General features: G+C 37.6%; 2 protein-coding genes across 5 annotated transcripts in view; one reads left to right on the top strand and one right to left on the bottom strand.

Annotated features, from left to right (window-relative positions):
• The window catches only part of FGD6 (FYVE, RhoGEF and PH domain containing 6), a 62,904-nt gene extending 58,071 nt beyond the window's left edge, over positions 1–4,833 (bottom strand). Inside the window, exon 1 of one of the 2 annotated variants that reach the window (XM_081958563.1) lies at positions 4,607–4,833. In XM_081958563.1, coding sequence (XP_081814689.1) covers positions 4,607–4,619 — 13 coding nt within the window. In that variant the 5' untranslated portion in view covers positions 4,620–4,833. Of the gene's footprint in view, positions 1–3,651; positions 3,782–4,606 lie in introns of those variants that run through there. The other variant, XM_081958562.1, reaches the window with a different exon arrangement.
• Positions 4,834–4,861: 28 nt separating this feature from the next.
• VEZT (vezatin, adherens junctions transmembrane protein) overlaps positions 4,862–25,943 on the top strand; it is a 34,159-nt gene continuing 13,077 nt past the window's right edge. Inside the window, exons 1-5 of one of the 3 annotated variants that reach the window (XM_081958565.1) lie at positions 4,862–5,155; positions 17,434–17,568; positions 23,092–23,181; positions 24,272–24,447; positions 25,540–25,815. In XM_081958565.1, coding sequence (XP_081814691.1) covers positions 5,120–5,155; positions 17,434–17,568; positions 23,092–23,181; positions 24,272–24,447; positions 25,540–25,815 — 713 coding nt within the window. In that variant the 5' untranslated portion in view covers positions 4,862–5,119. The remainder of the gene's footprint in view (positions 5,156–17,433; positions 17,569–23,091; positions 23,182–24,271; positions 24,448–25,539; positions 25,816–25,943) is intronic. The other 2 variants (XM_081958564.1, XM_081958566.1) reach the window with 2 other exon arrangements.

Raw genomic sequence — 25,943 nt, 5'->3', positions numbered from 1 at the left:
AAGAGCATTGTTAAATGAGTTTCACCATATTTTACAAGTTGGCCACTCCCACCTGGTCACATGACCGCCAAGCCATGCCCACAAAATAGGCCACACCTACAGAATAGGTTCTAAAAATTTTGAAACCCACCACTGGTATATGTGTATGTTTGTGAGGGAGAGAAAGAATAATTAAGGTCATTGATCTAAAGATGAAAAACTTTAGATAAAAGACAAAAGTGTTTATTATCCATTTTGGGTTTCTTACAAGAACATCTTTTTGTGTACGTTTGTGATATCTTAATGATATCTGTTGCAATTTTGTGCTTTGTGATAATACCTTACTGAGATTACTTCTTTCAATATCTACACAGGAATTATCATCTACTAAGAACAGTGAAGTAGTTACTAAATTTTACTGAGTTTACTAAGTTACTAGTTACTAAGGTTGTTGATAAATGACTATCAGACTTTGAAAACCTGGTTATCACCGGATCATGTTCAACAATTTTTGTTGAATTAACATTAACTAAAAAGGTTTTTAAATTGATTTTGAATAAATGTGCAATGAATTGTTACAGTTTTGAATTTTACTGCTACTATCATCCTTCTGTCGTGCAAACAGCCCAGTCACATGACCCCCCCAGCCACACCCACCAAGCCACGCCCACAGAAGCAGTAGAAAAAAAAATTGAATTCCACCATTGGGTGGGAGGCACTGGGGATCAGTTTGTAGCACCAAGGGGATGGTGGACTGAAAAAGTTTGGGAACCACCGTTCTAAACAAAGCATGAATTGAGTTTCAGGTAGGAAAAAAACCTCCACTGGTTCATTCCAACTTCACCATTGCTAAAACTACTAACTGCCATTTTCAAAAAATAAACAAATCCTTTCAGCTGACTCCACAAAACCTAGAAAATGTATGGGTAACCTAGAGCCAAAGCTAACAGGAACTAACACTAACTTAACACAATCTGAAAAGAAATAGAAATTCTATACGCATCAAAATTATGAGAGTGCTTTAAGCAATGTCTGCAAGAATTAAGCCAATTGCATTTAACTAAGTTTTCTTCCAATTTTCTGTCCCTGCAAACAGTCATATGAATTATAGTGCTCAACCAAGAGTAGCTTTTTAAAAAAGGAAATTTGGATAGACTTTTAACATTCTCTCTTCATAATCATGTCTTTTGCCTCTCCATGAACAGTCATAGTGCAGAAGATATCAACAATCTTCAAAAAGAACACTGAAAACAACACTTTTCTTCAATTAATAAGAATTAAAAGTAGGGGCAGGTGTTAACTCATATGTTCTTGCTATGTCAATGTTACTTCTGCCTAGCTTTCAAACAACTTTAAAATCAAGACCTGAAGCTGATTTGCAAGCCCAGAAAATTGCTAGTTTTACCTTGATTGACTTCTCTACCCCTTCTACCAGTAGCCATTGTGGCACAGTAGTTAGAATGCAGTATTGCTGGCTAATTCTGTGCACTGCAGGTGTTTGATCCTAACCAGCTCAAGGTTTACTTCCATCCTTCCAAGGTTTATATCTGATTTTCCCCATTGATTTTGCTTGTTGGAAGCCAGCTGGGAAGGTTGCAAATGGTGATCATATGACTCTGGGATGCTGCAATCATCATAAGTAAATTCCAAATGTCAACCACACAAATGTTTATCATATAGCCATAGGAATGCTGTGATGGTTGTGAGTGCGAGTATCAATTGTCAGTTTTCCAATGCTATCCTAACTCCAAAAGGTCAGTAAGCCAATGCTTGCAAATTGATGACTACCTACATTTATTAAAAATAGCTGTTTAATAGCATTTCTTTTTTACTTCTATCACCCAATATTGTTTTAGAAAATATATAACATTACTGAAAGCAAAAACAACTTTTTATATATTTATATGGCAGTTATGAATCTGTAAAAAAATAAACGGAAAGAAAGAAACTTAACAATACTCTAAAATATACCTACAGACAACCATGCAACAATTATAAGGCAAGAAATAAAAGTAAGAGATATGGGACTTGATCAAACATTACATGATAACAGTTTACAAAGTCCAGAGCATAAGCTATGTGTCAGCGTCACCAACAGATAAGAATTTGAGCTTTAGTGCTATACAGACTTAATCCTATAGACAACAATTACTATCAAAAATCTAGTGGTGCTTTCAATATGCATTTAAATTCCAAAGGGCCATAAATTTCTAGACTACCATGTTTATATTGATTCTATGACTTTTCCATACCACTTTTCATGTCTGTCTGTGCTCCTTCCTAATATATACAAATACTTATTCCTCAGTAGAAAAAAAGGAAGCTGCATAATCACACAATTCTGGTTAGTTCATACAAAAATAAGTTCATAAATACTAATGTACAACTTTATATACTAATAAAATACAGCATACAAGCACAAGAAGTATATATACATGTTTACAGAAACAGACTAAAATAGCTGTATCCAGATAAACGATATCCTGTTCCATTTCTTCATCACACTACAACAACATGGAAGTTATCATAGATACATATAGATACACACTTTATTATGAAGTTGCTTATCAACTATTTTTAATCCAATTGTTTGCTTCACTGCCAGTGAAAATACTGTATATTTTCCAGTAAAGCACTATTATTCAGAGCACTTTAGTACTGACAGCGCCTATGTCAAACCCAGAGAACAAAATAACACAATTACTGCTATACCATATATTTTACTAGGGCAGTCTCTTCAATTCTGTATACATTTATAAGAAAATAATGAAATCCAAAAAGTTGACTTCAAGAAGAAAACTGTAAATTCAATTATTTGCAATTAAGTATGATGCAAACAAAATATTGGCCAAAAGTAGTGTCTAAAATTAAACTTTCTATTATAATTATATGTCTACCAGCGGCTGATTTTCTGATTAAGTTCAATTTTACATGCTCTCAAGATATAGCTGTTTTCACAATGCAGTGATCATAAACTAATTTAGCAGGCTGTTTGTTAAAGTATGCTATTTAAATGTAATTGGGTAGTCTGCTACAGTATTTAGTGTGTCAAGAGAAGGCACCCTTTAAGCTACCCTGATTCCCCTAGAATTTACTTTTGAATAAACATGTGTATGATTGTTCTATAAGTAAATTAATAGGTAATCTTCAGGTCATACCTCAAAAAAAAAACACCTTTGATTTACTCTCAAAATACACTATTTAAAAACACATTGCAGACTATTTAATGTGTGAATTCCCACATTTGAAACAGAAATGTTTTCTCTGACAAGAGCAATGGCATTCACATGAAAGTAACAGATAGCAAAAACCATGCCAATGACTTAGGCAGAGATAGGAAAACAATTATAAACAATTATCTTTTTTGATTGGCAAAGCAAAGTTTAAATCACAAAACTCTTACTACGTTATTTCAAATCCATTCCTGAACTCTTATTTGTAATTAACAGCTTTAGAGTTACTTTCATATTCAGTATTCAAAATGTCAACAAAACATAATATCAAAATGCCCTTAACAATTGCCACAACATACTTGTGTAACTTCTCAACAAAGGATCTCTTAAATCATTCCCTTACATATCTGCACAAAATACAGCTACACACAAGAGTAATCTAAATTCTTACACATAAAACACAAAACCTATAAATGTTTCAATCCTTAAGTTTTCTTGCCTGGAAAAAAAGTGGAAAGTCTTTTTTTCCCCATACAGTACTTCCCGGGTCTATTTAAGGTGATCTCCGCACTCCCAAAAACGATGGGAAAAGAAAAAGAAAACACAGAGCAAAAATGGATTCTTTTCCAACTACAGAAGGCAGGAAATTGGGGGTTTGTTTATTTCAGCTTTCCTCCAGATGTGTTAGCCTATATAGGTCTCATCAATCCCGGCAACAACGAAGGAAAGTGTAGTTCAGCCGAAAGATCGTTCTCCCAACTGATAAGATCGCGGGGGGGGGGGGATAAATTGTATTAGATAATATTTAACAGTTCAGAAAGGGTTACTTTTTCACTCTCTGCTGTCGCTCTGAAGGTGTTCTTCACTAGGAAAACTTAATAACACAGATCTCACAAACAGATAAGAACAGGGGCTGAGAAATAAAGTAAAGGTGGAGGACATGCAAGTCCCGGAGAGCTTTTATTTCGAGGGTAGTCGATCTTCCCCGCTTCTCCCTGACTCAGGAAAGATAAGAAAACAAAGAAATCCTTGATGTTCCCTGAGCTTGGTTGTTTTCTTGTAGACATTTCATTACTCAAACTAGGCAACAAACTAGGTAAGTAGCACTGGTGAAGTTACCTAGTTTGGGTAATGAAACAAAGAACTCAGAAATGAAGGCAAACGCCAGACAAGGAAAAAGAGTTCGCACTTCCAACCCCGAGGAGTTTCTCGCAAGTAGACCCTTAAGCCACCTCCCATCTCTGTTGGAGCTTTAAGGAACAGGCAGGAGCAAGAAGCGGAGAGGGCTCTGAGGAGGGGAAGCCATTTCCTCCTATTATGTCCCTCTTGCACAGCTGGCACGGGGCATTTTTAAAATCTGCACTTTGACCTGCCACATCTGTGGCGGTGGCGGTGGCCAGAAAAGTTCCCAGCGCTTTTAACTTCGCGCTCCGCTCGTCGCGCCGAGCACTTACCCGCTGAACTCATGGTGCCTCCCTTCCATGCGCTTTGCCTCACTCCGCTCCTTGTCCCCCTTTAATGCATAACAACCCCTCTCACAGTGCCTGCATAGCAGGGTAAAGTCCGCCGAAAACCGCAGCCCGTCGCTCCGGTTCCTGTATAACATTCCCGCAGCGAAGAGAGGAAGACTGACGGACCGAACGAGCTCCGACGGTCTTTGCCATCTAAAAGCAAAGTTCCCTGATTTACCCCGCGCGAGTTGCAACACAGAGACCCCTGCAGGCAAGATGCCGTCAGTGCAGGCGCCCTCCTCCTCCTCCGCGAGACCTCCTCGGCCCGTTCAATCTGCGCAGCAACGCCACAGATTCTTCTCCTCCCCTTCTCCCCGCAGTGGCTATTGGGTAGCCATAGTTGTTGGGCCGCCGCGGTGGGGCTTTGTCGGAGGGAGGGGGGGGATTATAACGCCGAGCTCGGCGGACTCGCTTTCCCATGGTGCCTGAGGAGAGGGAAACGGATGGCGGAGAAGGATGACACCGGAGTTTGACGACGAAGTGGTGTTTGAGGTGCGTAGCGTAGCCAAAGGGGCTGGTGGAGAGGTTTTGGGTGCCTGTTGGTAGAGATGGAGAGGCTACTTTTTTTTTTCTGACGGTGCCGTTGGCGAAACGAGGTGGCGTCGTAGAACGAGCGCGTGGCTAGGGCAGGTGGAGCTCTTTGCAGGGCCCTCGGAGGAGGAGGAAGATTTCCCAGGGCGGTTGAATCCAGCCATGTCTCTGATGGTGAAACCTCGCCTCCGAAGGGAAGGAATAGTGGTATTAATTGAGTTGGAGAAGTTTGGTGTGAACCCAAGTGTGACTAGCAGATTATTCATGTCTCGTTCGAAGTAAGTCTCACTGAGTACAGTGCAAACGTACCATCGCAACCTAAGAATAATTGGAGGAAAGGTTTCACACCAGATCTCCCAGAAATAACGCGTATTTGCAGCGAGGTAATACTACTCGCTTTCAGCAAAACAGTTATCTTCTGGAAACATAAGTGCTAAGCATTTTATTATGACACGTTTTAGTGAACTGGTCTTTCTTCAAGATATATGAATTACCACGTAATATCCCCTTTGTTTATTAGTATAAAACTTTGTGTATTGTCTACTATCTGGGACTCAAGATGGTTTGTAATCTGGAACCAACAAGACACAACAAACATGCAACTACATTAACAAAAACTAACGATATTAATTGGTTTGCTAGAAAACATTAGGGGAATCTTTAGCCTGATCTATCCAAATCCAATCAATGGGATAGAAGTGATAGAATTGATAAAAACATGATTATTTGAATTAAGTTAGTTTATAAATTCTAATATCTGTATATAAAAGCTCCCTATGAGCTATTGATTTGGAAAAATGTTAGTAATAAGGCCAAAAGTATTTCTACTGTTCTCTCCCACATTCCCTCTATAATATAGCTCACTAGAAGAATATACCGGTAACTGAATTCTGCTTTGGAAATACTATCAATTTTAAATTGTATGTGAACAGAATAATAAAAAATTTAAACATCACCTCTGTATTAGTATTAATGCAACAAGTACTATATAAGTATGTTTATTAATATATACGAATGCTGCAGAAGCCTAGATTGACTATTAGGAGATGATCTCTTTCTCACCGTTACAATTCAAAATACATAATGCAAAGAAAGGAGGGGGCAGCATTACATTATAGTGATCAGCTGCAATAAAAATAAGGTAGTGTAACAGTGGCTGCTGACTGGGCTACAGTTGGATGAAGCACAAGTCTGCAGCTTGTTAAAATGGCTGCTAAGTAGTTTATGATAATGAATGTAGCTTAAGGCATAAGTAATGCATTGCATTATTATATATTTATTATTTTGATAGTGGTATTTATACTGTATTGATTAGAGACTGTTAACACTAATGTTTAGCTAACTTAAACCTTTTGAGGAAGAAAAAAGATGCCAGCGTTAATTATTGAAATGTGGATGTAAGAGCAGTTTAAATTTTGCATCCAAAGCTAAATATAGTGTTAATAAACAGTTGCAAATCACATCAAATTATTTTTGTACAACAGGGCTTCTGTCCTAAATTCAATACTTAATACCAAGGTATCCACTGTACTGTATTGTAACTTAGCGTTCTGCTTTGCTCTTCTCATATTCATGAAAAAAGTAGCCATAAGGAAGGCATTGGAAACTTCTAATATCAGTTTGAATGGTTCATAGATTTAACAAGCTATCATTATGTTTTTATAGTACTATTCAGATATTAAACTGTTAGTAATTGAAAACTATTGGGTTTTTAAAAAGTGCATGTGTATTTGTACAGCCCAAATATCCAGAGAGCCTACTATAGGAACTTACATAGGTCTGCATATCCAGTTACAATTGCTTAGTTTCATTCTGGAAAAAACTTACCTGTTAAGAATATCTCCCTCAGAAGATTTGGTCTCAGCATCCAAAACAGGATATAAAAGTAGACTTATAATTAACTAAAAAATGGAGAAGGGAATTATTGAGGATGAGAGCAAAAATGTGCAAACTTGAAGTGGTCCCTACTGACATGTAGACTAAAAAGCAAAATACATTTGATGGTTTTTCAAACCATTCTCAGTGTTATTGCTAATGAACAGGTTTTCAATGTATATATACTCAAGATTCCAAGGTTATACATTTTATGCTGTGATGTAATTTATTGGGTATTTTTCTTGATGTATTTATCCCTATTATTATAATATTTTAACTGGGTTTTTATGCTTCTGATTAGTGTTAACACAGAAAATTAAGTGTAAAATTAGCAAATTAGATTTATGCAAACTACCTGTCAAGCTTCACACCAGTTGATAGTAAATCATGATTCTCCAAACTTTATTCAGCATTCAGCTTCACTGCGGAAGACACTCAGATGCAGTTTGGCTAGGTTAGAATATTCTAATCCTTTCCTCCTGTCTTTCTGAGCGAATGAATATTCTGGCAGGTCTCTTAAACGACTTGAGAGGCAACTGAGAGAAGTTTGTATAATGGTTCTCTCTAGTCTAGTAACCAGTTGCTCTTTGTGAGTTTCAACCATAATACTTTTCCTATTTTCTCTTTTCTTCCCTCTATGAATCTAGATATGTCACATGTTTCTCACCTCCCTATTTCTGGTAATGGGTAGCTGGAGGATACTGTGCCATCTCTTCCATTTTCATTTCTCCTTTGGCTGGAGCTAAAAAAAATTAACACCTCCCCTCAATCCCTCCATTTTATGACATGGAAGGGGATGTTTCTATCTTTTAATTCCTCAGAATTAAAATCTTCTGGCAGGTACAAAGGCCTTGATTGCCAGTCAGATAATTTGGACTGGCAGATAAGATGTTACATATGGAACTGTTAAAGGAGATGTGGTATTTGAATGTAATAATATCTCAAGTATATTCAGTTTATGGATAATTTTTACAGTGGATCAAGTATTCAAATCCACCCATCCTGTGTTGACAGTCAAAATGCCTTCTACGCTGAATTATTTTCCCCTGCCCATTTGAATGAAAAATTGTGTTCCGGGACCAGGAGAACAGTGAAGAATTGGATATATTTCAATTTGTGCTGTTAGAGAAAGGGGTGCAATAAACTGGACATTCAGCTTCGTAGCCAGTTGGATAGAAAAATCCAGTACAAAGACATGATCCCTAACAATAGTCAGGGAGGGTCTTTCCGATATGAAGTCAGAGTCCTTGGCATGATTGGTTGCTCTTTAAGGAGGCACAGAGAAACCTGATAATTCTTAAGACAAAACAAATTCTCTGAAAGAAGAGAAGGCTTGGAACTGTTTATCAAAAATGCAGGTGGCAATCATAGTTGGCCTGAAATGACTTCATCCAAGTGGAGAATGAACTGAGTTATTATATAACACACTCATCCATAGAGAAAGGATCATGCCCATTGTCTTGCTGCTAGATTACAATGAAGCAGTGAAAGTATTGTTCTGAATTTACATTTGTCCTCCTTGCTTTTATGCTTGACAATGGGTGATGGGTAGAGGACAACTAAAGCTTTACATCCAGTTGTAGAAATACAGCTTTACAATCTTCCATGAAGATTGGATTGGCCAAACTGTGATTTTGGAAAATTTGCTCAATGACCAACAAGCTTTTCAGAAGCATAGGAGAAAGCAGAACAGACCATCTACCAACTAAATAGCATTGTGAAGGTCAGAGGTAATGTCCAAGAAAAACATCCCAAGGGGAGAGGATAGAGCAATCCAGATAGCTTGCTAGTGAGAAATTGGTATGAAAAAAGCATGACAAGAAACAGATACAGGCCTTGACATCTCTAATGCAAGACTGCCAAAAGTCCCCCCTCCCAAAATGGGTCATTTTGATCTATCCCCAAGGCTGCACTCATAGATCTGATGGGCGAGCAAGGTCTAGGCTTTCTCCTTTCCAAATACATCAGCCTCTTTTGTGTAGTTGGCAGGCAAGGTTGAAAGTTATACTTCCAGACAAGTGGTAAATGATGGAAATGTGAGCTCCAGCAGACTTAGTTTTACATTCTGGATGTCAAAAGTTATTTTGTTGTGGCATAAAATGAATATGTGGATTCTGAAGCCCATGGCTGCTCCAGCAACAGGATTGCAATATATGGGGACCCTCAGTTGTGACACAGTTTGTCCCACCTACTGTGGTAGTTGGTTCATCTAAGTGGCTCTCATACTGGAGCAATATATTGCCAACATCATAAATATTTATTTATATTTGACTTTATATGGCTATCTTTCTTGATAACTAACTTGAGGTCTGCAGCTCAGTTAAATTTTTGATTTCTGGTGATGCTAGTGGAAGGAAATAATAATACCTGAAAAGCTGGTTCCTATCTCAGTCCTTATCACCCCATTTATGACTCCAGTCAGGACAATCATGCAATTGAAATGCTTATGTCACATGGTTTGTGACAATATTTATTATTCTTTGTGTATGTTTTCAACATCTGTATGATTTATTCATTTATTGAGGATAATTTTAAATACCAAGATAATTTCTTGGAGCACAGTTATTAAGCAGTTTTGAAGGGAGATAAGTGTGTTTTTTGTTCTTGAAATCCTGTATTTAATTATTTTGTTGACTCTGAAAATGAGATTTTGAATGTTTCTTCAGGTGACTCTTATCAGAAAGACTCTTATATAAAAACAACAGAACTTGTAACATGGGTAGAAAAAGGTTGATATTTAGAACTGCCTAGATCATATATATTATTTTATTTATTATTTATTTTATTTCAAAATGACCGGCTTACTTCAATGTAATAGCTGTTTTGCACCTGTCTTTCGCAGTACTCTTTTCAAATTTGGATACTGTCCCCTTTGTAAACAAATTACTAGTCTACATAGACAGATTACCTATCTAGAATCTCTAACCTCTGCTCTCCAAGCAGAAATTAGGTGCCCAATTCAGCCATTCCATTCTATGGAGATGTAACGCTATCAGCCCCCTCTACCGCAAAGCTCCTGCAGGAGAAGAGCAGTCTGGACAATTGAGGGATCTGGCAGGGTAAGAGCTGTGAACCATAAACACAAAACTTTTGCTTTGAGCCAGCATAACAGATATAGCGCCCTTGCCAACCTTAATGGGGACATTAAAGAGACAGGTCAAGGTAGTTGTGATAATGATGACTCAAATAAGCAGGGGATCATGGTCCAAAATGAAGAACTTTCTTTGGAAAAGCGAAATGGGGACTCAGGTATCACACATCAGTCACATAAGAAGATCAAGGTATGCAAAAAGAGAAGTCATCTTCTGGTTGGTGATTCAATCGTAAGGGATGTAAATTTAGGAAAGGATGTGGAGGTTTTAAAAGAGGTCAGGTGTCTGCCAAGTGCTACTGCCAGCAGAGACAAGAGGTGTATTCTTAAGATAGTCAAGAATGCAAGTAAGGACTATGATGTTGATGCTATTATACATCTTGGCACAAATGATCTCTCCCAAAAAGATGTACTTTCTGTGAAGAATGATTTCCAGAGCTTGGGGTATGAAATTAGTAGTGTAGGTTGTAGGCTTATCTTTTCAGAGGTTTTACCAGTATATAAGGAACAAAAAGGGAAGGGCCAGTGTGTAGCAGAGTTTAATGTGTGACTAAAGGAGTGGTGTAAAAGGAAAGACTTTGGTTTTATTAGTCATGATGCCTGCAGCTGGTCCAATGAAAAACTGTACAAAAGAGATGGTTTGCACCCATGCAAGAAAGGGACTGAGTTACTTGGCATTAAATTCACAGATTTTCTGTTTAAACTGAACAGCGGGGATAGAGAATTAATTGATACAGAACATTTCTGTCCCCAGCAATCTAAAATTCATAGGGTTATCAGTGCATGTAACATAGATGTTTGTGCGGGTAAGATTATCAGTCCTGCTGTCAAGCAAAACCAAGCATTTAATAGTGAGTGCCATACCACGTGCACGAATCATACAAGTTGCAAGAAAATAGGGGCAGTCAGGCATAACACAGGTTATGTAGACAGTAAACAGAGGGTCAATCAAAATGGACTCAAATGTCTATACACCAATGCACAGAGTATGAGGAATAAACAGGGTGAATTAGAAATTCAAGTAAATGAGGGCAGATATGATATTACTGCCATTACAGAAACTTGGTGGGATGAAACCAACAAATGGAACATACAGCTAGAAGGATTTAAATTATTTAAAAGAGATAGACCAAATAAAAGAAGAGGTGAAGTTGCACTATATATAAGAAATAACTACATCTCTACAGAAATAGAGCACAACAATGATGAGAGCTATCTTGAATGCATTTGGGTCAATATTAAAGGTTGGGGGGAAATGATATTGCCATAGGTCTATACTACAGGCCACCTAGCCAAGCAAAAGAAGTAGATGAACTTTTTGCTAGTCAGCTAACTAGGAAGAACACCACAATAGTAATGGGAGATTTTAACTACCCTGACATCAACTGGGAAACAAACTCTCCACCAAGTGGAAGATCTAACAGGTTCCTAAGGAACCTAGCACACAACTTTGTTTCCCAAAAAGTAGAGAAGGGAACAAAGGGATCAGCCATATTGGACAATTCTCACTAACAGAGAGGAAATGATGGAAGGTGTTGAAGCCATAGGAACCCTGGGGGCAAGTGACCATGCTTTATTGGAATTCAACATTATGCAAACACAAGTAGTAGAACAAAGTCAAACTAGAGTCTTGGACTTTAAGAGAGCTAATTTCAATAAACTTAGAGAGAGCTTGGGAAGAATTTCATGGATGAGAATCCTCAAGGGGAAAACAACCCAAGAAGCTTGGGAAATTTTGAAAAATGAGATTATAAAAGCCCAGTCTAGCACAATACCAATGAAGAAGAAAAATAACAGTTCCCAAAAGAAACTAGCATGGCTGCATAAAGAACTATCTGACAAACTGAAAGACAAAAAAGGTAAGTATAAAAAGTGGAAGGAGGGGGACATAACTAAGGCAGAATATCAGCAAATAGCCCGAGCCTGTAAAGATGAAATAAGGAAAGCTAAGGCTTACAATGAAGAAAGGCTTGCCACAAAAGTAAAAAATAAGAAAAAAAATGTATTCCAACATGTTAAAAACAAGAAAAAAGTTAAGGAAACAATTGGTCCATTGCTGGGAGAAAGTGGCAAGAAGGTGACAAGCAACAGGGAGAAAGCAGAACTATTTAACTCATGTTTTGCATCTGTCTTTACACAAAGGGATAAAACAGTCTAACCTGTCAAAAACAGCACCACAAAAATCAGATTAGGAACACAAATTTTAATAGGGAAGAGCACCTGTCTACCCTAAACAAGTTCAGATCACCAGGACCGGACAGATTGCACCCCAGAGTTCTGAAGGAACTGGCAGACGAGATCTCAGAACCACTGAACTATATTTTTCAGAGATCCTGGAGCACCGGGGAACTGCCAGAGGACTGGAAAAGAGCTGATGTGGTTCCTATCTTCAAAAAAGGAAAAAAAAATAGATCCAGGAAACTATAGACCTATCCGCCTGACCTCAATACCAGGAAAGATTCTGGAAAAGATAATCAAGTAACGAATTAGTGAACACCTAGAAGTAAATAAAGTAACAGCCAAAAGCCAACATGGGTTTGTCAAAAAGAGATCATGCCAGACTAATCTTATTGCATTCTTTGACAAAATGGCAAAATTAGTGGACCAGAGGAATGCTGTCGATATAGTTTACTTGAAGTTCAGTAAGGCATTTGATAAAATAGACCATAACCTACTACTAGATAAAGTAGAAGAATGTGGGTTAGACAGCATCACCACCAGGTGGTTTCATAACTGGCTGACCAACCACACTCAACGTGTAGTCCTCAATGGAGCTGCATCTACATGTAGGGAAGTATGCAGTGGAGTACCCCAAGGCTCTGTTTTGGGCCCAGTACTTTTCAACATCTTCATCAATGATTTGGATGAGGGAATAAATGGGAAACTCATCAAATTTGCGGATGACACCAAGCTGGCAAGAATAGCCAACACTCCAGAAGACAGGCTTAAGATACAGAAGGATCTTGACAAACTTGAACATTGGGCACTATCTAATAAAATGAAATTCAATGGTGAAGAGAGTAAGGTTTTTCGGCAAGAAAAACGAAATGCACAGGTACAGTATAGGTGGTATCTTCCTCAATAGTAGTAACTGTGAGAGGGATCTTGGAGTCCTAGTGGACAACCATTTAAATATGAGCCAGCAGTGTGCAGCAGCTGCCAAAAAAGCCAACACAGTTCTAGGCTACATAAACGGATGGAATCAAGATCACGTGAAGTGTTAATACCACTTTATAATGCCTTGGTAAGGCCACACTTGGAATACTGCATTCAGTTTTGATCGCCATGATGTAGAAAAGATGTGGAGACTCTAGAAAGAGTGCAGAGAAGAGCAACAAAGATGATTAGGGGACTGGAGACTAAAACATATGAAGACCAGTTGCAGGAACTGGGCATGTCTAGTTTAATGAAAAGAAGGATTAGGGGAGACATGATAGCAGTGTTCCAATATCTCAGGGAAGAGGGAGTCAAACTATTCTCCAAGGCACCTGAGGGTAGAACAAGAAGCAACTTAGAACTGAGGAAAAATTTCCTGACAGTTAGAACAATCAATGGAACAGTTTGTCTCCAGAAGTTGTGAATGCCATAACACTAAAAGTCTTTAAGAAGATGTTGGATAGCCATTTATCTGAAACAGTATAGGGTTTCCTGCTTAGGCAGGGGGTTGGACTAGAAGACTTCCAAGGTCCCTTCCAACTCTGCTATTTTATTATTGTATATATATGTTTCTGGAAATGTATGAAAAGCTGACATTGTATTGAATGCCTAGGAGAGCTATAGAATGTGTGACATTTTAGACAAAATATGAGTATCTGTGTTATTTTAATATACTATATACTTTTCCTAAGCATTGTAGATAATACCTAGGCCCGTGATGGCGAACCTGTGGCACGCGGAGCCATTTGTAAGGGCACGCGAGGCGCTGCCCTGTCAGCTGGCCAGCGCGCATGTGTGCGCTGGCCAGCTGAGTTCACCTTTTTAAAAGCTATTTTTCGCCTTCCCCAGGCTCCAGAGGCTTTATAGGAGCCTGGGGAGGGCGAAAAGAGCCTCCCCCGCCCCCCGGAGGCTTCAGGGACCGTCCCTGAAGCCTTCGGAACACTTAAAACCACCCTCCCAGCAAACCGGAAGTGACTTCCAAGTTGCTTGGAGGGTCGTTTTAAGCATTCTGAAGGCTTCAGGGACCGTCCGAGGCTTCCTTGATGCCTTCGGAGCGCTTAAAACGACCCTCCGAGCAACCTGGAAGTCACTTCCGGTTTGCTCGGAGGTTGGTTTTAAGCGCTCCGAAGGCTTCAGGGAAGCCTCTAGACAGTCCCTGAAGCCTCCGGAGGGCCTCCGGGGGGTCGGGGGAGGCTCTTTTCGCCCTCCCCAGGCTCCTATAAAGCCCCTGGAGCCTGGGGAGGGCAAAAAAACCATGTAAAAATGGGGGGGTCACGTGTTTTGCACGCATGCGCACTGGGGGGGTCGCGCGTTGCATTATGGGTGCGGCACGCCCGCACTCGACCCCCCTGCGCTCCCCCCACTTGTGGCACGCGAGCCAAAAAAGGTTCGCCATCACTGACCTAGGCATTATGCAGAATGGCAAGATCTATTCAGGCAAAGTAAAGAAAAGATAGTCATGAAAAGAGTTAGAATTTCTAACCCTTTCTTGAAAAGACATATATGAAAATGAAAGAAGAAATGCAAAATAAAACACTTTCTTAACAAAAAAAAAAGGATTGAGCTACTTGTTGCAACAAGGAAGGCTAGAATGGCATTTTAGTGGGAGTATTTTACACTTTGCTGGTTTGCCTTTTTGCATTGCATAGAATGCCTAGGAAATGTGTGAAATATTCAGCATTTTATACTTGGATACTTTCCCATGTTTTGGCATTTTACAGCTTTCCTAGGCATTCTATAAAGTGCTTAATTTCATACATTGATGGTAACAGATACATGTCCAGTGCCGCTCTCCCATACTTATCTGAAATGAGATTTGAAATTTGCTAGCTGATAAGTAAACCAAGATGATCATGCTCCAAGAACGTATGACTAAGACTTTTAAATAGAATTGCTTGGCAAGATCTGCAAAAGATTTTATTGATGTGCATCATTTCTTTTAAGCATCAGCTTTCTAAAAGCCTTTCATATCTTATCAGCTGATGCTGGGTTCCTCCTATTGCACAGGAACAGAAGAAACATCTTAGTGAGCTGCTTCTGGCTGCTTCTGCTTCGATGCCACAAAAATGTACTTGGATGAACGTATTGGTGCAGTTTCTCTGATTTATACTTCAGATTTTCTGCTCCAGTCATCCTGGAGAGGCAAGTAGAAAGAAATGGGGAGGTGGAAGAAATTCTCTCGGATGCCCTGGAAGTATATTTAAGAGAAAGGTGGAATCATATTTTCCAGGAGACAAGATTCATTTTGCCTGTAAGTCTTGCTGACATGTGTTTTAGCATAAACTTTCAGCTGCATTTATTTTAGCAATTAAAATATGTCTCACAGGACAGGTGAAGGTAATTCTTGAAGAGTGTTCTTTAACTTCTAACTTTTGATCCATCTTTACTGTGGCTTTAAACAAGGATGTAATGGTCTTTTAATATGTAGCCGTTTGTAAATTTATGTAATTAAGCATTAATAAAAAGGTTAGGTATGCAAGAGATAAATTAGGGTGGAGTAGGGAGGACCTAATGGAGAAAGTCTTAGTCATTTCCTTTACCTTGCATCAGCAGAAATGTTCTTGGTATGCCTTAAATATAGGCAGTTATGATAATGCTTTTGATCACTGTTCGTGTTTATATTTTAGTTTCAAATTAATTATTTTAAAAAAATAAGTTTATCTTTTTTATGAAATGCATTCAGTATGTTAAATAAAGGGATGTTAATGTGAAAAAAGCAATAGTAAACTTTATGATTTTCTTTAAATGCCTTTTTTATCATCTTTTGTGTGCTTATTCTTTCTTACCTGCTAACTTTTATTCTGGCATTGTAGTTGAATGATTATTTCAGTTTATTTGGGAAGTATTTAGTCTTTATTCATGATATTATAATATAGTATAACAAACCTAAAACAAAAGAACAATTGGCTACATCTTACTATAAAAATATTTTTATAGCTTTTTATCTTGTATATTTAATGACTATTCTATTGTTAGACTAATTCAGTGAAGTATAATATGGAATGCTAACTGAGGGTAATTTGGCAATTATTCATTATCCTGTTGCCATGATGAAATATATGAAAGGCAGTAACTAGTATGAAGATTAAGTATATGTTGTATGGTGTATGTACTTTTAATATTAACTAAGTAGTAGCGAGAAACTGCTAGCAGCTAGAAAAATAGACCATGGGAATGAACTCGGGGAAAGGAGGGAAAAGATGCTGCCTAGGAAGCAGACAAGAGAGCATGAACCGCCAATGGCTTTAATGGTTAGAGAAAAAAAATAGGAAGGACTTGCCCTAATGGATCAAGCAGTTAAATGTGGCAGTGGGAATTTTTTTACTTTCAGTCTTGCAGGATTCTATTAATGTAGCTTTACAATAAAGTAGATTTAACTCACTTAGTCATGTTTGGTTTACCCGGACAGGCTGACAAAGTCATAAATGTCCTGCCTAATTTTTCCCCGCCTCTCTTTTGTACTTAAGAAAGCCTTTCCAAAGTTCTATGCACTTCTCAATCTCATCGGAGGAACTCCTCCTCCCAGGAATAGGTCTACAGGTAAGTGCTCAACTTATGACTCTTCAAAAGTTATAACTGGTCCACTGCAGCATCCCCACAGTCACATCAAAATTCAGGCACTTGCAACCATAATATATTTGCAACAGTTGCAGCATCCCAGGGTCATGTGACTGCCATTTGAGACCTTTCCAGAGGCTTCTAACAAACAAAATCATAGGGGAAACTGGATTCACTTAATATCCATGTGAGTTGCCTAATGACTTTGGGGGAGAACGTCATTAAATTGGGTGCAACTCAACAGCTACGTTGCTTAGTGATGGATGTTCTGGTCCTAATTGTCATAAGTTGCAGACTCACCTGTAGTTCCAATAGAGAACAGGTTTTCTTATATTTAAGTTGGAATCCCTTCATGTTTCTGCAATGCTGCTGTTGTATAGCAAAACATGCAGTTGGCTTTTAAAGTATCCTCCCCAGTGCCATTTCTTGCGATTTTTGTTTCTGAGATGCATTGTTTTCATCTAATGTTTTGAAGTATTTCGGGAAACTATAATCATTATTTCCAGTTCTTCTTTATAAACAAGCTACTTCTTTCTTTCTTTTTTAAATTTCATTTTAGAATTCACCACTTTATCAGTACTTACAGGATCTGGGACATACTGATTTTGAAATATGCTCACCATTGTTGCAGAAGTCAGAAGAATGCACATCCAAAGAGGGACCAAAAGATATGGATGTAAGTTTTATTCAGGAGGTAGGTAGGTGGTGTTATACACTATATAATCTGTGAAAATTTTGATAACAGGTATCTGTTTAAAAGTGCATTGTCTTTACAGAACTTGTCCCATGTTTGCATGTAAATGCTGTTGGCGACATTGTGTGTTTGTTGGCTAATGCCTTTGTTTTTAGATCTATTATGCCAGTTGTTCGGAATTTTAGGTTTTAAGGAGCTACTAAAGTCAGGTAATAGCCTGCTGCGTTTTGGGGTAGTTGTGATAATTGGGAAGACCCTTGCTACTTTTTATTGCCTTATCCATGTTATTAGACCTTAATATTGTGTTACAATGTTTTCAGTTGTTCCAAAAGAGCTAAGTCTCATCTAGGAGATAGAGTTAAGGAATGTTTTCTTCTTTGGCAGCAGCCAAAACAGAAGAGATCAGTGATTTGAACCCCAAAGGATGCATTTTGTGGATGAAAGAGAAATATGGACTATTATAAAACAAAAGCAATTCTACCAATTTTCTTTTTTTTTTTTTTGTTCTAATTCGACTATTACCAAAGTGCTATTTTCATTGCCTTAAGGCCCATAGTCCAAAAATAAAGGAAAGAAAAGGATGGGTGGATATGTGGAAAATAAGAAATCTCAGGTACCAAAATCTTAATGAAATGACCATGATTAGAGATTGGAGATTGGAATCATTAATTAGATTGGAATGCATTTGTGTAGAATGAGGAAAAGGAAATGATGTTTCTAGAAAAGAAAAAACATAGAAACTCCAACTGAAAGTTCTAAAAAACTCTTATTAGGCTCATTTATGTAATTGCTTTTTTGAGAATGATTGATCAGTGGTAATCTCCAATATATAGATATTGAAATTCATGGATCCTAAACTTTGTTTGCAATTTATTCTCTGGTTGGCAATACAATACAATGCAAGCAGAACTGGAGTCTACATGGGTTTGCCACATAGGTAAGGTATCTTCATGGTACAAAATTACCCACAAAATTACTGGTTCTTAGTTTCAGGTATTTTTTTTCCTGGGTTCTAGCATTACAGTTCCAAAACAGAAGTTCCCATGGAGAATACAACCCCTGCAGGCTGCTGTTTTTGTTTTAAACAAAATAGCAACTATACTTACCTTGTGAGACTATATATCAGAAATCTGGAATCTAATTCCCTGTTATTTTCCTGTAGTTAAAAATAAGCTTATTGTTTACATCAAGTTCAGTCTGAAGGCTTTCAATTTAAAATATATATTTGGAGTAAAAACAAGGTCTGTTCATTTTAGCAGAGATAAGATGAGATGATGAACACTCTGATGGATTGCACAAAAAAGAAGAGAATCAATTCAGTTTAGTCGTTAAGATATCAAGTAGAAACTGAGATCTTATCCCACTTTAGGCTTGAACTCCAGCTGGGTGACTCTGGGCCAGCCCCACCATCCTAACCAAACTCATCTCAGAAGGTGATGGTTGTGAGGAAAATAGGAGGTGCAAGGAGTATTGGGTTATGTTCCTTGAGTTATTTATAAAAATAATTAAGGCAAGATTTTTAAAAAATCTAAATCTAAAAAATACAGAAATAATTTTTAAAAAAAGAGTTGCAACTGGCCATATCTTAAAAATGAAGGATTTTGCATAATTTCTAAATTCTTCTGTGAGGAACATAATATATTGGCTAAAAATACCATATTATACCACTTTTGTATCTCCTTAATACAGGTATAGTTAAAATGATGTCTTTTTTCTGTATTGCTGAAAAATGAAACTATGGTTTCCTTTCAAGATAGACAATTGCGAACAAATGTGAAGGCCCTCATTTGTTTTTAATATACCAGAAAAACAAGCAAATATATTTTCTATTCAAATTCTGGAAATAAACCAATCTTTCTGGAAATCCTGGGCCTGTATATCTTGAGGATGGCACCGTACTACTGTACTACTACCATGCATCACTTCAGCTGCTTCCCCATTCTTAAAATGCAAAAATGGAAAGTATAGTGTGACAAATGTTGGCACCCACAAATTTGTCTGATTGTCTGTTTTTCTTTTTCTGGTTCTCCCAAAACTTTTTTCAATGACTCTATTACTTATAATTTTGAAGAGAAAGTAGAAATAAATACAAATGCAAATTTTAAAAGATACAGAGTTGAAAATCCTGCTTGGATTTCAGCATGGATCATTTTCAGTCAGCCCCCAGTGCTTGAGAGGGAAGCCTCTTGATCTGGGGGCTAGTTGAAAACACCCTGAGCCAAAGCCCAGCTTGGATTTCAGCTAGCCTCAAGAGACAAAAGGGAGTCCTCTCACCAGGCAACAGGTTCCCCATTGACTATTTGGGGAAGCCAGCTGGGAAGATTGGAAATAGTGATTAAATGGTCATAGAGCAATTGGCAACTAATCCTAAATGCAGATGGGTTGCCAAGCCCCCAGATGGTGACTGCAGGGATATTGGAACAACTGTAACTTTAGGAACTGATTATAAATCCCTTCATTCAGCACCACCACAGCTTTGAAAGGTTGCTGAATGAATGATTCGAGGATGAGTGAATGAATGAGTCGAGGATTACCTGTATTTTTTTGCTTCAAACTAGTTCAAATTAGTCAAACTTTCCAATGATTAATTATATTTTTAGATTTAATTCTCTGTCATCATGCTCCTCAGGACAAATTATCAGATCTTAGACATTTAACTCTCATTCAGGATTAGGTATACTTATCAGAACAGTTCCCAACATGGCTAAGCAAGATGAGTTCCTTTATTGAAAGCACTCTTAAGCTCATATGCCTGTGTGCACATAGACCTGTGTGCTGTATCATCTGTAAACAAAACATTTATGTAGGCCAGTGTTCTTAACACACTAGGCTTTTCCCTCCTACCTTAATAGGTGAAGAGTTGCTTTAGAAAAGATGTGCCCTATGTTGACGTAACAGTTCTCTTCAATTTGGGAACCACCAGTTCTTACAGGTCAGCTTCATTCCTTACATTTTCTCCCTCCCAATTTTCAGTTTCCTCTCCCTTCTGAATCTAAAAGCATCAGTTTTTTTCCCCGAAATTCCCTCATTTTTCTTGGTGATTGCTAGATTTGCCCGGCTGTTCATTTCCTTCTTTTCTTATCTGGATCTACTATTACTCATCTCCCCTCTTTTTTTTTAGGCCTCTTCTCCCTAAGTAGTTTGTTGCTTATAGAATTGTATGGCAATATGTATGGCCAAAAAAAAAAAGTTGATCTTGATATATGGTCTAATACAGTGTTTCATTTAAGTAGTTTAACCAAATATTGAATAATGCTAAGATTAAATTCAGTTCCTAATTATAAATAACTGGTTTAGTTAAGCCAGTGGTGGGTTGCAGGCGGTACGTCCAGGTACGGGCGTACCGGATCCTGCCCGGAGCACCGGGTACTGTTCCGATATGGTGCTCCGGAAGGCCCACCTGCCCGCCCAAGCTCCTTACCTATGCTTTAAGCTTTTGGTGCTTCCACGCACGCGCATGGTGCATACGGCGTCTGCACGACACTCCAGCGAGCAGCTGGAGCATCACAGAGGCTTGCAGAAGCGTCGCAGGCAAGTATGACGCATCCGCGCGCCATACGCGTGTGCGCACATGCCGCACGCGTTCACATGGGTGATGCTGGGGCCGTTCCAACCGTACTGGTTGGAACAGAATCCGGGACCCACCATTGAGTTAAGCTGAATTCTCAGGTGTGATTTTCTCTTCTGGACTAGCCATATATAATCATTTCTTTTCCTCAGGTTTTTACAAAGCTACCTGCATTGGGTAGATTTTTCCATGGCTGTACTTTTCTTCCTTCCATGGGACTTTAGACCTCTTCCCACTCACAATTACTTAAAGAGACGTTCCCCTTGGAAACAATAAACCTTCAACTAGTCATTACATCTCTTTTTTTCTTCTATTTTCTTTATAGAAAACTTTTCTTTAAATTGCAAGTGACTTAACTTCTTATGGAAAGTTATAAAAATCTTTGCTATCTGTCTACTCTTGGGATTTATTTACAGTAGAAAGAACAATATTTCTGGCTGTTTGGATAAGTGATAGGATAGCAAAAGTCAGGGGCAACTGCATGTGATCATATCCCTTCTTTATAAGATGTGTTGGTTATGGTTAAAGTAGCAAAATTAGGAATTGTTTTTAAAAATATTTGTCAAAGCCGCCCAATGGGAGATGCCTACACCAGGGAGACCCAAATTAAGTCCTCCTTCTGACAATCTGGCACAAATGCTTATTGCATGACTTTGAGCTAGATACTATCTCATAGCCCAACCTAACTCGTTTGTGACGAGGAAAAAATAGATTAAGAATGATATGTATGCTTCCATGAGTTCTTGAGCAAAAGGCGGGATATAAATCTAATAAATCATACATTGCACATAAGCCATCCTGTTGATTGACCCAAGAGGTAAAAGCACTAGCAGAGGAAGTAGTGGGGCAGATGAAACTTTTCTGTAGGGTCTCATTGATACATTCCTTTAAATGGATTAATTTTGTATCTGACATTGGGTAGTGTTATTTTCGGAATCTAGGCTCTAAGATTGATAGTGGAGTGACAGAACTGATGAGAGAGAGCAAGGTCTGTTCCCCCCTTTTCAGCAGCATATCTACATATGAATTTAGCAGGCAAAATTGAACAATGCACTTACTGAGAGATGATGAAGAAGGTTTGAGGCCCTGCAGTTTTGCATCTTGGGGACTCTTAAGATATTGTTACCTGGCCCCTGTGATGGTGAAGATTGTGAATCTGTGGTCAATGTTTTCTAAAGACCATTACAAGATAAAAAGTTGCACAAACTCTTCATGATTTCTGATTATTTGCAAAGGTTTGGAATACTTTGTGATGGATGTTGAACATAAATCCTTCAGAAGTGTGGTGGTGATTGCTGTTACAAGGACATTTATGTATAGTGTGGACAAGCTCTTCATAAAATAGACATACAATTAATGTGCATCAGTGCAACTTGTCTCAGGCAGAAGACAAGAGGTGTTCTTTTCCAAAGAGAGTGATTGGGAGACATCATGATGCATGTATCTTTGTGTATGCATAAATAGAATACTTGTCATTATCCTTTCAATTTTAATTATATCTAAGGATGTCATTCCAAGATACATAAACAACTTAATAAAGGGATAATCATTATTGGTATATATTGAGAGTATATTGGCTTGCTGTATTTTCACGTGCTAACTAGTTGATACACCATTCTAGAATACGATTTTATGCATTAAAGATGCTGGGTAGTCTTATTAAATTGTAAAGCAGATTTATTAAAGTGCATAGATAATATATTAGTTTTTTTAATGTAATAATTTATAAAAACCACTTTCAGTACTCTGTTTATGGTTTTAAAAATTATTTGATTTGGTATACATTAACTTGGTGTGCTGCCAACAATCCATACACTGATCTCTAATATGTTATGGCCTGCTTGCTTTATAATATGGTTTCTTTGAACTTGGTTTGAATGCAAATAATGTTCAGATGAAAGTAATCAAGACTGTTTATATATTTAAGACTTCAGACAGTTTTTAATTCTTTGCAGAAAGACATCCTGTCAAACCTAGCTGAGAGATTAAAAAGCTGGCTTCCTTTTTCCCTATATAAGAAAAGGCATGATATACTTCATCAATTGGTAAGCACCTATTACCAGCTCACTTTCCTTTCAAGCAATTCATCCATTTTCCTTAATATTTTTATATTTAATTTCCTTATTAAATATTTTCCCATTTTTATTCAGCATTTCTTGATGATATTACACAGTTTTCAAACTGAAATATTTGGTGTTTAAATCTAAATAGAAGGTAATCTAGATGGGAGGGAACTAAAACTGTCTTAACTGTTTAAGAATCATTTTTATATGTATTAGGAACATACGTACTCTTACGAATGAAGCTGCTAATAAGTATATCTTTTAATTTTTGTAGCTTTTATTTTTATTTTCGAAATAAATATGGTATTAATAGTAAAACAGATCTTCATGTGTAATATCTTGCAAATCATATTTCATCCAAAAATTGATGTTAAAAGAACAGGTTGCTGGCAATTGGTTCTCAGTCCTATTTCAAATAATCACTTCTAGACATATTGCTGTCTCTTGCCTCAGTTATTTTTTCCCACTCTGGAATATTACCAATTGACGAAGCAAGCACTGTTAAGAGAAAATGCTGTAGGGTTATTGCTGGGTACATAGCCCTGTGCATCTCTTTTGAAATCTAGATGCTTGAAAATAAGGATCTATTTGTTTTATTTGTTTGAACAAATGAAAACCCACAGACAGGCTGAGTAGATCCAGAGCTGCTATAATCTTTGGTACAAATATTTGTGGCTCCTGATACAGTATTGCTACGCTAGGGGCAGAGCCTAAAAGCAGGAGGTGTACCAAGCTGGTATTTTTCTTTCTAGCACCCAGATTCTCTGCCTTTAACTAGTCAGTCAGAGACTTTAAATATTTGCTTTCAGGAACTCATAGGCCTCTCAATTTTCCTCAACACAGCAGGCAGCTGCATGTTGCTTACTTTTTCTTCTTTCCTCCCATTCTTCTGCGCAAAATTTAAAGTTATAAACACTCTAGGAGAAGATTATGAGCGATGGCTAAATTAAACATACATTGGTGGCACTGGTAGTATGTAATAAAAACAGAATTATAAGTGTTTTAAGTTTAATGCTTGCTTTCGTGCATGAACATGATGGTTGATATGTTTTTCTCTTCCCTCTGCTTTAAGGATGTTGGTTTTCGTTCAGAGGCCCTCTGCACCATCCTGCAACAGGAAGTTCTGCTACAGGAGGATGTTGAACTGATTGAACTATTTGATCCTAGTATCCTGTCTGCAGGACAGCTCAAACAGCAGGAACATGGACATCTTCCAACACTGTGCTCCCTAGCAACTCCTAATATTTGGTATTCACTTGAGCTACATACATGTTATGTGAATATAATGTATATTGTTAGAGGAAGTGTATTTGCACACATAATATCCCAGTGAATAGAAGTATTATTTAGTTTGTTTTCTCTCTTAGTTCTATCTCATGAGATTCTACCTCATAACTTTGGTATTGGCTACATCTCTATGTACTCCTTGCTAATTTGCAGGAGTATGTTTTGCTTTATCATATTTTCCCAACAGGCAAATGACCCTGAATTTATGACATCCTTTCCTGAAAAAGAATTAGAAACATTAAAATTTCAATTACTACCTAACTTTTTTCTTTTTGTGATTCCTAACTCCTGGAGAACATTTTTTTCTCCCAGCAGCATATGTATGAACACACCTAAACATGTATGTGTATATGTGTTGCACCCAGAATTTTCACTCTAAAGAAGAGTTAGGCAAAAAAAAATACTATTAATTGAATAAAGATTAAGGTTCTCATACAGAAATATTTGCATATGTAAGTATATTCATGCTTTTTAGTAAGGCACATTGAGTTAAATAGCCCTTACTCTTAGGTAAAAGTGAATAAATTGCTTCTGTGTTGGTGAAGGATTGTTTAGCACTTCTTATCAAGTGTAAAATGAAGTGGAAACTTTGGAAGAAATCCGTGGAATGCTGAACAGTTTTTAACTTTTGCTTATAAAATAGATCACAAGAGACACTTCTGCTCAGCTGGACACACGGAAATCTATGGGTGCTTACTATTTAAATATATCTTACTCTCAAGTAAATTGGTCAGAGTAAGTCCACTTACAGAGTAAGTGCGGAGAATGTTTCATCCTACTTTAGTTTCCCTTGGGGGGGGGGTAAGTGGCATATCTATATGACTAATGGAATGGAATGGTATTCAGGAAACAATTTTTAAAGATTTTGAAAAGGAATATCTGTCACACAAAAAGACCAAATAGAAACATTGAGAATGTAATATCCTCATATCTATGTTTCTGTGTGTGAATTTGCTTTAAAAATATAATCTTAGATCACTAATTGTAAAAATAAGCAACAGAACTTTGAAAATCAAGCCATACTTAAATACCTCTTGTGCTTTTTTTTGGCAGGGATATTTCATTATTATTTCTCTTCATCAGCACACTGCTGACAATTCCTTCTTTATGGAGTGGATTCCTTGGATTAATTTGGGGAGCAGTTTTTTTGGTTTACCTAACTATGCGAGGTTTGGATATAGCACGGAGTGCAAAGTTGCAAATGTCTCTTAAACAAGGTCATCTCCAACTAGAAGATATAGTGGTTAATTGCCGCGCCTTCACTAACCTTGTGAGGAAAGCATTGCGACTCATTCAAGAAACTGAAGTAATTTCCAGGGGATTTACTCTGTGAGTCTGAATTGATTTGCACTCATTTTTCAAATAAGTTAATGAATGGTGAAAATTTTCCTTTCAAATTCAATCTCAGATTTTTTAAATTTATGCAGTTTTATCTGCAGATATAACAAGCATACCAT

Source organism: Natrix helvetica, assembly GCF_964273705.1.
Source record: "Natrix helvetica genome assembly, chromosome: 6".
NCBI lineage: Eukaryota > Metazoa > Chordata > Lepidosauria > Squamata > Natricidae > Natrix > Natrix helvetica.
Note: the sequence above shows the minus strand (reverse complement) of the source record. Positions and strands in the feature narration are given on the sequence as shown.